Source organism: Rhinatrema bivittatum, chromosome 2, assembly GCF_901001135.1.
Source record: "Rhinatrema bivittatum chromosome 2, aRhiBiv1.1, whole genome shotgun sequence".
NCBI classification, from domain to species: Eukaryota; Metazoa; Chordata; class Amphibia; order Gymnophiona; family Rhinatrematidae; genus Rhinatrema; species Rhinatrema bivittatum.
In genome coordinates, this window is record NC_042616.1 from 623,012,910 (window position 1) to 623,025,246 (window position 12,337).

Below are 12,337 nucleotides of genomic sequence, written 5' to 3' on the forward strand. Positions count from 1 at the left end.
TGGTGATATTAAATCAGAGGAACCAAAAGGTTTAAATTTAAAAAATAAAGTGTTCTAGAGTTCAGGTTAGGAAAAGGGATGCTCAATTAAAGAGCATCCCTTTTCCTAACTCGTGGCTATGCCCAGATTAGGAAAATGGACGCTCATAAAATTGAGCCTACGTTTTCCTAACCCACTGACAGCCACCTCTCCTGGGTGCACATTTGTCCCTAGTGCCTCCTCGACAGCGTGACCACTCATTTAAATATTCTATCGTGTGCCCAGGAGAGATGGGTGGGCGCGTGTTAGGAAAGCAGGCGCTCAACACTGAGTGTCCGTTTTCCACGCGGCTTTATTGGATTGGCCTGAATGAATGTATAGAGTATGTTGTGTAGATCAGTGAAACAAATTCTTACTTTAATGCATATTTGTATTTTTTAGACAGCAGAATGTGACAAAATGTGCAACAGTGTGAAGGCTTGTACAAGGCATTGTATATTGTCTTACTTTTTAGTCACTTCTTTTAACTACATTATCCAAATAAAGTTACAGTGCCCTATCATGTGGTGTACTCTTTTTGTCTTCAAACTTCTAATAGGTTATCAGTCATTCTCCAGCTTACAGGTCAAAGTACTCAAGGACAAACACCAGAAGTATTTGCAAATGGGTAATTCACTATTCTGATCCAGTCATCAATTCGATTTCTGAATGCAATTTAGACCCCTCACGTGACTGTTTATTGCATTCAATAACCTGATCGTAGTGTTTATGGCATGACTTTTGGACTGGCTTGACAAGTCCCAGCATACTTCCACAAAGAGAACTCATATATATATAAAATTCCAGCATTTTTATTTATGTAATTTATGTAAAAGATATTGAAAGAATTTAGAAGACAAATAAAATGAACATTCACACTGAACATGACTGATCAAAGCTGTTTCCCTCTCCCCAACAAAAGAAATCTTTTGGTTTTAACTGGTACCCTGTAAGGGTGTACACAGAAAAGTGTCAAAGCTTGGCAAGCACTTCAGCATTTGCCTTCATCAGCAGACATATCCAAGGCTCACCAAATTAGGATATATGAAAGATTAATGTATCCAGAAAACGCTGTTCTAGGTGAGAAAGATTCTATTTAGCAGTACACAAGACACTGTGCAAACAGCACACTGCTCGTTTAAATCCAACCACTGGCCTTCAACCAAATATGCACACATCTGAAATGTTTTAATTATTCTATGCTTCAATTTCATATGTGCTAGTATCAAATGCTTCTAAACTTGGTCTAAAGCTCAAACTGAAGCAGAGGGAATTGCTGTTACAAATACTTTGATATGCTGATGCAGAAATTTATGTAAAATGCACTTTATGTAAAATGAGCAAAACAGTCATGCAAGAACAAACCAGTCAAAGTGCTAGTTATGTAACAATCCCAGCAGAAGCAGTTCATAACCTTTCAGGAGGCTGTCAGAGTAGAAACTGAATTACTGCTGTAAGAGTCTGAAGTGTTTGTTTTACTGTTTGAGATTTCTGACCTTATTTCAAAAAGGGCAACCATACCAATCAAGTTTTTGAAATAAGATTTTTAGGAAATCCATGACTACATTTCCAAAACATAAGTTAACTATTGTAATCAAGTCTAAATATTCTATTTAGCTTCTAATTATACTGAGGTGGTCCTTAGCATGTGCCACAGGAGTAGTGCTGTGTATAGGCACTATCAGCATAATTCATTTTCTGATGACTTCAATGAAACCAAAGGCTATGACTTGACAAATTCTAACACAGTCATTCATAACTACAATTTTATTGCCTAGTGGAGATATGGCGGGGTGGGGAAGGGAGGGCCCAGACAGGAACTGGTGAGAAAGCAACTAAACAATTTATTATGTAACAGAAAAACAAATCAACTGTATTATCTGTGAAATTATTTTAAATGAACAAAATATTTCTGGTGACACACATTATCAAAGATTTTTTTTAATTCTTCTAAAATGGTTACATTTTTGTTGATATTAGTTACTATGCTATATCTTGTGCTCAGAGTCCCCAGAATCAACAGTTATTGCACTAATTCGAATAAGCCATAAATCATGTGATCAGTTGACAGAAAAGCAATCAGAAATCACAAGTTTTAAGTTGATCTACAATTTGTTTTTCTCTGGATATGATATATTTCTTTGAATTCATTATCTGCATTCAGTTTTTAGAAATTTATTTTTACAATTGTTTCTCCTCTGATCAGTGTTTCCACAACGCTTGGTCACTAGCAGTATTGACGACAGTAAACGCGCGCACTGTTCAGCGTCCTCCTTGATTTGCTTCCTTGGCACTGGCGTTGTCTTTCAAGCACTGCACATACACCTTTAGTGCTGTATTGTAAAGAGCAATTACTCAACTTTCATATTTGATGAATTTATGCTACAGTCCTGATACCTGAAACAGTATTTAAACAGACTGCTGTTCCTTTCAAATGTGAGAAAAGGAGCATGGCTTAGGGTAACATTTTTGTTAATTTCACAAAAAAATTAAGTTGCCTGTTGTGCTTTACATCCAGGGCTCCCATCCTTGCCAGGCTCTGCCCAGGATGTTAGGGTCTGTAGCTTGGTCCAGGAGGCACTTCACTTGGGTCTCCTCAGTAAGCCCATCCTCAGGTTCTCTGGCTCGAATGTTGTATGCTTTGTCTCCCCTAGCCACAGCGACCATCTCTTTGTAGGCACTCGACTTCTCATGTCCCAGCCGTAGCTCATCACTAAAATGCAAACAAGGGAACTTCTGAATGCAAGTTCTACTGGCTTCCTAGTATGGAAGAGGGGTAAAAATCTAATAAGACAAAGTAAGAGCTGTTTATTCTTCCCTCCTCCTAATCTTCTCTGTAAAAAGAAATACAGCAAATAGTTTGGCTAATAGTGGCCTGCTGAGGCCACTATTAGCCAAACTCCTGTTCTATTACATCAGATCAGTGATGGCAAACTCCAGTCCTCGAGTGCCACAAACAGGCCTGGTTTTCCGGATATCCACAATGAATATGCATGAGATAGATTTGCATACAATGGAGGCCGTGCATGCAAACCTTTATCGGACACATTCATTGTGGATATCCTGAAAACCTGGTCTGTTTGTGGCACTCGAGGACTGGAGTTTGACTTCATGCTCACCTAGGGCAGTGATGGCAAACGTGTGCTGTATTTCAGCACATATTTCCTTAACATGCTCACTAAAAAGGGTAGCATTTGAGGGGAAAGATGATATTCATATTTCAGCTGCTCTTGTGGGATTGGCCGTCCCCCTGAAAGGCTTTATAACAGAGCAGTCCCTTATGATTTGTATAGAGTCAGGAGGCGGTGCCTTTATTTCTCCAGGCCCAGTCAGAGGAGACAGGCAAACCTTGGCTGGGGGGAGTGATCAGGGTCGGGAGGGTTTTCCTTCCAGTCTACTCTCTGGCTGGTAGGGATATCCCCCTCTGAGTTGTTTTCAGGCATTTGAGATTTTTTTTGTGGTAGGAGCCTTACTGCACACCTGGGCCTATTTTGGATCCAGGGCATGGGGAACCCTGTGTCTGGGACGCTCAGGTATAGGCCCTCAGAGGTGGTGACCCATTGTGAGGAGTAACTCTGGTGGTAATGTTCCTTTCCCTTAACTGAAATTAAGTTAAAGATCCAGGAGGAAGATTGTTTTGGTTGCTCCTTACTTCCTGCATTTGGAGCAGGGTAAGTTATTTGCATCCAGGGATCCCTCCCATCAGCGATCCACAGGACTGAGACTGTGAGAAACCCAAAAGGACCACAAAGATTTTGAGGACATCCATCCAGAGTCTTCACCCCCTGGGGGAGAGAGAGGATTTACTCTGTGCAAGGACAGGATTTTGGCCATCTTAGGGTTACCCTTCCCCCAGGGACCACCATTTTACCTAATCCAGGAGGGTGGATGGTGCACTTGCCTGTAAACAAGACTTCCGCAGAGACAGAGGGTAAAGGCTGTAACCAAAGACAGACAGACTGTGGTGCTGGATTCATATTTATTGTGTCATTATTTACTTAACTTTTGAACAGTAAAGTTTTATTTTGGATACTAACCTAGTTTGCCCTGTGTGATTTTTGGCACCTAGCAGACAGTGAAGAGATATATCAGGAAGGAGGCTGGGCAACCCTCCACTGGGCCCTGTAAGTAAACCTTTCACCCAACCCAAGAATCATCACTCCCTGGGAAAGGGGTGCAAAGAAGAGCTAGCCGGGGTCCCTGCCCCAAAGAACTATACATTCTTTTATGGCCTCACCCATGCAAGTAAGGTTACATATGTGGGGCTACACATGATTTATCTGCATACAACGTGTGGTCCTAAAAATTGAGCACAAAACGTGAGTTAGGAGCATGAAAATTAAGAGCATAAAGTTTGTGCTCATAGGTTATGTGCAGCAAACTGCCACAAATCATCTTTTATGCATTCAGATCCCCTCACCAAAGATTCCAGGTTCAGACCATGGACTTACACTAGCCCCAGTATCTTTACCTTTGACCAGATTTCCAGTGTTAGGAAAACATGAGTTAAGCCTACGCACCTCTCTGCCCGGGGGAGTAATAGATAATGCCTTAATTTGCATGGAGGTATGCTAAGCTGTATATATATATTTTTACTCAAGTTTGTGCACTGACATCTGTGCACAGCCTAGCTACATTTTAGTGGATTATGAGGCCTGACCTCTCTTAAGTCTAGCAGAACCAGTATCTATGACATGCGGATCCAAGGGAACACATTTAAGCCAGGTTCATGAAGCCAGTCCTTCTGAATGTACTGTTGTCTCTGAGTTTACATTGCTCAATGGTGACACTTTAGTAACTATTCTGAGAGCCCAGTGCTGAGCTGGGCGGCCATAGCAAGGCCAGGGCACCTCCGCGAGCCATGTGGTCCCTTATCCCTCTCTCTGCTTCTTTGCTGTCTTCCCTATGGCACTAAGTGCCACTCAGCAGCATGGAGAGGGATGGGGAGGTCAGTGAGGGATCACCAATGAAATCAGAGCAGGAGGGGGCGGAGTTAGTTCATTCAGCTCTACTTAAGACCCTGCTACCAAAGCCAGATTCTTTTCTCAGCAGTTGGCCAGCTTGCTTGCCGTTTTTTTTCCTTGCAGACGGCCATTCCTCCACATGGCTCCCTCTCATTGCAGTTGGTTTCAGCAGTCTTCTTTTTCCTGCCTCTCCATCCTTTGGCACCCTTGCCTTCTCCCAGACAGGCAGTCCCTGGGCCAGACCTAACGTAACCTATTGGGGATGAGTGGGAGGCACTTTCTTTCCTTCACCGGTGCAAGAAGGGGACAGCTCAGCAGCACAATGGAAGCAAAGAGGACCAGGGCAAGGGAAAAGAAGCTTGCACTTTTGAAAAAAATGGCAGGCAGCTCTCAGAGAGCAGGAGGCTGGGGTTCTACAGCTGTGGAACAAAGACGACGACTGCTGGCAACAGAGGGAGGTCCGAGCAGTCAGACTCCTCCCCCACACTTTGCTGGGGGGACGCAGGACCCCCCCAGCAGTGGCGTACTAAGGGGGGGTGGAGTGCTGTCCGCCCCGGGTGACAGCAGGGAAAGTTGGTGGCCTCGAGCGGAGCCCGTTCTGCTCGTGCTAGAAGAGGAGGGAGGCCTCCGGGCCATGAGCGGTGGAAGCACTGGGCGGCCGCCTACAGTGCCACGGGGGTCTGAAACCGGCAACTGCATAGCCTTTTCTTCTTCCTGCCCCCTGCAGCCCGGGAGAGGAAGTGCGGGGAAGAAGGCAAGGTCGTGCAGTCGTGGCCCGAAGCAGGAGGAAGAGCAACATCGCTGCCCATTAGGAAGATACTCAAGAGAGAATATATTGACATATTCTCTCCCTCCTAGCTAATGAATTTCAGGACACAGATGAAGGGAAAGAAGAAAAAAGCAAAGGGGAAAAGAAGAAGAGGAGGAAGCATAAAGTCTTCCAGTCAATCAGCAATTGAATTCTAGCCTTCTTGGCTATAGTGGGGTACTGGGCAGTAAGAAGCCTGAATTGTACCCTAACCTTCTCAAATAAATGGATCTCATAATCAGAGCGCACAGAAGGTATGGCAGAATGACTATGAGCATTTTCGAAAATGGCAGGTCAAAGATAGGTCAGACGCGTGGGGATCTTGAAAGATAGAAATAAGGCTTAAGAAAATGCCAACTGCATGTCCTGCTTCTTTTTGGGGCTGGACGAGCAGTCTGGGATGGCGGAAGCAGGGACAGTATCCCTAGAGCACAATGCAGATCCAGGCTTGCCATATGGAGACATTTCAATGCTAACCAATGCAGAAGGTCCCTGGGTAAATTCAGGCACATTTGTTCCAGATGTTATGGTGCCTACTCCCTTTCCAGGTGCCATCAGCATGAGCCTGTCCTCCTTGGTGTGGCAGGGAGAACCAGGTGGTGGTAGCTCAGATCAATGGACTTTCTAACCAAAGCAGTATCCTCAGTCAGGCTAGATAAGGATGCCTGGCTGGCTAATTCTTTTCCCAAACAAGGCAGTGGTGCAGGTCCTCTTTGAGGGTTTTAAGGATGGCTTTAGGATTCCTTGTAAAGGTGAGAAATTATCAGAGAGGGTAAAATATGCACTCAAAGGAGAGGATCACCTTGCTGGTGACTGAAAAGAATCGGAAAGTACTGCTTGGGGAAATTTTAGAACTTAAATGTTTTAGGGAGAAGTACGCTATTTGGGTATATTCTTTAGTGTGTTTGGGTGTCAGTATTAAATAGCTAGTCAGAGGGCAGGCAAAAACCAGGAGTTTGTGTGTTTGTCTTTCCCTCCTTCCCACCCCTAGCTTATCCTTTAATTTATAGGCAGGTGATATTTTCACACTAAAAAAAAAAAAGTCAGCCTTTTAACTTAAATTCTGAAATTCCCCACACCTTATCAAGAGTTTAATCATTCTCTTGTAGGGCACTACCAGTTAAATAGTGAATACACTAAAACATGTAAAGGACCCTAATTGTATTCATTCCTACTCCCATAGCAACCTAAACTTAACTAAGAACTGAACGAATTTAAGAAGGCGGCAGCAGTCCAGCAGCAAAAAGGGGGCCTCCCAGTCTTCTGTATAGAATGTCACATGTATGATTTTTTTTTTTTACCCACCAGTGAAAAATTGTATGTGTGCACCCGGTGCAAAGAGCTCCTGTCTCTCAGAGAATGAGTCTGATCTCTGGCGGCTAGAATGACAGATCTGGAGGAACTGAGGCAGACAGAGAGGTATACAAATGAGACGTTCAGTGACATAGTAGCCAAGTCCCAACTTCAGTCTGGCAATCCTGGTACTGCCGTGGAGGAGGAAGGTCTCCTATCAGAAAGCATCAATCTGGTGCAGCATTAGATGATCCTGTAGCAAAGACCTGCTCTCCAGGTGGTGCGCTCTGCTCTCACTCAGAGGATACGTCTCCCAGGGCTATTGCTCAGGAGGGAAGGCTGAAGTCGGTCATCATAGTTGGTGATTCGATTATTAGGAATGTCAACAGCTGGGTGGCTGGTGGGCATGAGGATCGCCTGGCAACGTCTACCTGGTGAGAAGGTGGCAGACCTCACGCATCACCTAGATAGGATTTTAGACAGTGCTGAGGAGTAGCCGTCTGTCGTGGGACATGTGGGCATCGACATAGGAAAATGTGGGAGGGATGTTCTGGAAGCCAAATTTAGATTCTTAGGTAGAAAGCTGAAATGCAGAACCTCCAAGGTAGCATTCTCTGAAATGCTCCCTGTTCCAGGCACAGGTCCCCAGAGGCAGGCAGAGCTCTGGAGTCTCAATGGATGAGACGATGGTGCAGGAAAGAGGGATTCAGTTTTGTAAGGAAATGAGGAACCTTTTGGGGAAGGGAGAGTCTTTTCTGAAGGGATGGGCTCCACCTTAATCAGCGTGGAACCAGGCTACTGGTGCTAACCTTTAAAAAGGAGATAGAGCAGCTTTTAAACTAAATCAAAAGGGAAAGCAGACAGTCACTCAGCAGTGTATGGTTTGGAGGGAGGTATCTTCGAAGGATACTAATGAAGCATTAGAGTTAGAGCATCCCAGCAGAGAGTTTCCAATAATAAGAAAAGTAGTCCAAGTGCCTATATTTAAAGACTCATCCAAGTTAAAAGATTCCAATTTATCTCTGTCAACTGAAAAGCAGAATGTTAATACAAACAAAAAACATGTTTGTATGCCAATGCCAGAAGTCTAAGAAGTAAGATGGGAGAGTTAGTGTGTAGCAGTGAATGACAGACTTAATTGGCATCTCAGAGACATGGCGGAAAGAGGATAACCAATGGGATAGTACTATACCAGGGTACAAATTATACTGCAATGATAGAGAGGAGCTACTTGGTTGTGAGGTGGCGCCTTATGTGTGGAATGTCAGAGTCCAACAGGATAAAGATCCTGCAAGAGACTAAATGCACAATCAAGTGTTTATGTATGTTGGGGAAGAGTAGAGCGATAGAAGTATACTACTGTCCACCTGGCCAAAATGATGAGATGGACGATGAAATGCTAAGAAATCACTGACTCAGTATGCTGTGGTGGTCAAAAAACAGAATGTTAGGAATTTTTAGGGAGGAATGACAAATAAAACTGTGGATATCCCAATGCCTCTGTATCACTCCATGGTAAGACCGCACCTTGAATACTGTGTTGAGCTGCAATTCTGGTCGCTGCAGCTCAAAATAAGATCTAATTGCACTGGCAAAAGTGCAGAGAAGGGCAACCAAAATGATAAGAGTCATAGAATAGCTCCCCTATGAGGAAAGGCTAAAGAAGTTAGGGCTGTTAGGTTTGGAGAAGAGATGACTGAGGAGAGATATGATAGAAGTCTACAAAATCATGAAAGGACTTGAACAGGTTTATGTAAATTGGATATTTACTCTCTCAGGTAATAGAATGACTAAGGGGGGGGGGGGGGGGGGGCATGCCATGAAGTTAGGAAGTAGCTCATTTAAAACAAATAAAAAAAATTTTTTTTTCACTCAGCACATAGTTAAGCTCTGGAATTCATTGCCAGAGGATTTGGTTATAGCAGTTAGTGTAACTGGGTTTAAAAAAGGTTTGGATAAGTTCCTAGAGGAAAAAATCCATAAACTGCTATTAATTAATAAGCAATAGTAGCTTGAGATCTATTTAATGTTTGGATACTTGGCAGGTATTTGTGACTTGAATTGGCCACTGCTGGAAACAGGATGCTGGGCTTGTTGGACCCTTGGTCTGACCCAGTATGGCATATCATATTTTCTTATGTTCTTATCTGCCTACTTGCATGCAGGCATTGTCCGCGAGAAGCTAAGCAAAGAAATCAGCTTAGGGTGGGTGGCTACATGGCACAACACAAGCAGTCAAGGCTTTTCTCAGTGCTTTCTATTTACAGTGCTTCAAATCTTTATTATTCACAAACGCATTCATATCCACAAAACATTAAGCATTCCTATGCTCAAGGGCTTCTTCATAGTTTTATGGAAGGAGCTATATTCTCAGGCTTCTCTCTGTTGCCTTCTGAGCCAATGTTACATCCTGCTCTGGGAGCCACATGGTACCCATAATGCCTTGTGTTAAGGTGGACCAGGACCAGGCAGCTGGGACTGGACCATTTTACTGTTCTGGGGGCTTCTCATGCATGCTCCTTTAAGGGCATGTCCATTTCTGTAGGCTCCATTCTCTAATTTAGTGAATTCCCCCCTTGGGGTGGTCCCAAAGGAAGAACTGGGAAAATCCCAGAATATCCAGAAACCCTCTAACTCCTCCGGGAGAGGTGACAACCTAGAAGTTTGCAAGGTTCAGTATGCGTCCTTTGATCAGGCTAGACTGTTGCTCCAAAAGACTTGTGTGAGGGCCCTCATGGCAAAGGCAGATATCGAGTTGGCTTTCCGCCTGCTCCCCATTAACCCTGATGGCCTTTTATCTGCTAGGATTTAGATAGAAATCCTCTCACCATTTTGACAAATGCATGCCGATGGGCTGCTCCATATCCTGTGCCTATTTTGAGATCTTCAGCACCTTTGTGCAGTGAGTGACAGGGAAGGTGTCCAGTCAAAGGAGCCTTATCCATTACCTGGATGATTTTCTTTTAATAGCCTGGGGGTCTTGCAAGAAGCTTCTCTCATCTTTCTGCAAGATCACACATAATTTGGGCATTCCATTAGCAGAAGGTAGTAGTTAAGACCTTCTTGGGTATTGAGTTGGATTTGAATTTGATGATTTCCTCTGAAGAAAGTAAGGAAGCTGAGGGATGAACTCTGCAGAGCAATACAAGTTAAAAAAAATGATCTTGTGCCAAGTATAGACCCTTATGGGTCAGCTGAACGTTGCTTGCAGGGTCATTCCTACAGGCAGGGTTTTCATTAGGTTAGTCAGCCTAATCGGGGGCATTTCTAGTACCATTCATTTCATCCACATAATTAGGCTTGTGAAAGTGGACATGAAGGCATGGTCCCATTTTCTGGAGGATTTTAATGACCTTTGTATCTGGCAGATGCTCACTTTTTTAAATCAAGGATTTTTTTTTTTTACTGATGCATCTGGTAGGGTGGATTTTGGGGTGTATTTCCAGGGAGTTTGGTGTGCTGCCCCATGGCTACATGAATGGAGGTCACTGGGTTGGATTCTCATAGTGGCCTTACTCATAAGGAACCAAGGTCTGGCTAACAGAGTAGTAATATGTTCTAACAATATGGGTGTAATAGAGGCCGTTAATAGGCAGACAATGAAACATCGGGATATTGTTGAGCTCCTTAGAGTACTGGTTCTAAAATACCTTCTCCTGAATATTCATTAACTGCTAGGCATGTTCCAAGTACTTTGAATGGCATAGCTGATGCTTAATCCTAGTGGTCTCTTTTCAGGTTTCTGGCTCCAGAAGCAGAAGAGTGGCCTACCTGAGTGCCAACCCTTCTCTGGGACATTATCCTACATGGAATATTGAGCTGTAGAAGGCATCTCTGGCTCCAAGTATATGACAGTCGTATATGAGGGGCTGGAGACAATTCTGGGAGGTCCATTTCCAGCAGTGATATCACAGACCACTTCCTGTGGCTTCTAGTCAACTTGTGGACTTCATCACATGTGTTAGGCATGTGGGCTGGATTTATTTCAGCCTGGTAGCAAGCATGGCAAAGACAGTGTCCTTCACGAGGCTGAGTGGACAGAAGGACCCAACAAAATCTTTCCTCATTAAGAAGCTAGTGCAGGGTTTTGCCAGGGAAGCTAAGATCAGTACCTGCACAGTTCTTGTCACTTGCGGAGGCTGTATTGTTCTGGATAGTGTTTTCCTTTGCCTTTTTTCAAGCCCTACAGGTGAGTTAGTTCCCCTAGCATGTCATTCTTCCGGCCTTCTGTGACAGGAATTGAAAATTTTGGACAGCAAGGTAATCTTGCACATTCAAAAATCTAAGACCGATCAGCTTAGCAGGGGCCAACAGGTCTGCTTCCAGTGTGGTCCTGGGGCGGCTACCTACTTCATAGCCAATGCACAGATTCCTGCAAGTTCAGCCCAAAGCAAGGTTATTTTGGTTGATGCACAGGAACTGTGCATCAACCAAAATAACTGTCATAATTCCAATTTGGGGCAGTCCTTAAGAAATGGGCAGCAGCAGTTGGGCTTAACCCACTTATTCAGGATTGGTGCAAGCACCCTGCAGTCTCCCAAGGCGCACTGCCCGAAATTAAGCCCATTGGGTGCTTTACTGATATAAAGGTTATGACAATGAAGGTCGGTATAGAAAAGAGTTAAATAAATAAATTAAATAAAAATGTTCCGAGGGAAGTGGTATAGTCATAAGGTCAGCAATAGATAGGGGCAGCAAGGATTGGTGTGATAGCGATCCCATTCACCAGCTTCAAACAAAGTAACTTTTTCTTCTTCCAGACTGCCTGAAGCCAGTATGGCTTTGCAGTCATTCTTTCATCTTCTGGGTTAGTAGGCGAACATGGAACAGCCCCCGGGGCAAGCATTTTCAACTTATTACCAGAGGAGTCAGAATGTGCTGGTTGGGGGGTAGGGAAATGCAATGATTTCAGCTGATTCCAGCTATTTTGAGGCCAAGATGATTAACCAAGATGGGCATGATCTTTGCTCGGTCAGCAAAAAGGATTTGATTACCCACATGATAGCAGACATGCTCCAAATTCGGTCTATCTTCTCGGAGGCAACTCTGATCTGGGCCAACATACATAATCTCTTGTTGAGTTTGGTGGGGAGAAAAGAATCTCAAAGCCACTGATAAATTACAGAGATAGGCCAACTGGGAATTGTCCAAATCTGTGCTTTGGTTGGGTGGTTTGGTGACTGCGCACGACCTCATCGATCTCGACTGCCTGGGCCTATATCAGGCTGCTGGAATACATATTTCCGACATTTGA

At 44.0% G+C, this 12,337-nt stretch overlaps 1 protein-coding gene across 2 annotated transcripts in view; it reads right to left on the minus strand.

The window, feature by feature from the left end:
- Positions 1-810: 810 nt before the first annotated feature.
- PRKDC (protein kinase, DNA-activated, catalytic subunit) overlaps positions 811-12,337 on the minus strand; it is a 683,602-nt gene continuing 672,075 nt past the window's right edge. Inside the window, exon 87 of one of the 2 annotated variants that reach the window (XM_029591248.1) lies at positions 811-2,731. In XM_029591248.1, coding sequence (XP_029447108.1) covers positions 2,527-2,731 — 205 coding nt within the window. In that variant the 3' untranslated portion in view covers positions 811-2,526. The remainder of the gene's footprint in view (positions 2,732-12,337) is intronic. The other variant, XM_029591249.1, reaches the window with a different exon arrangement.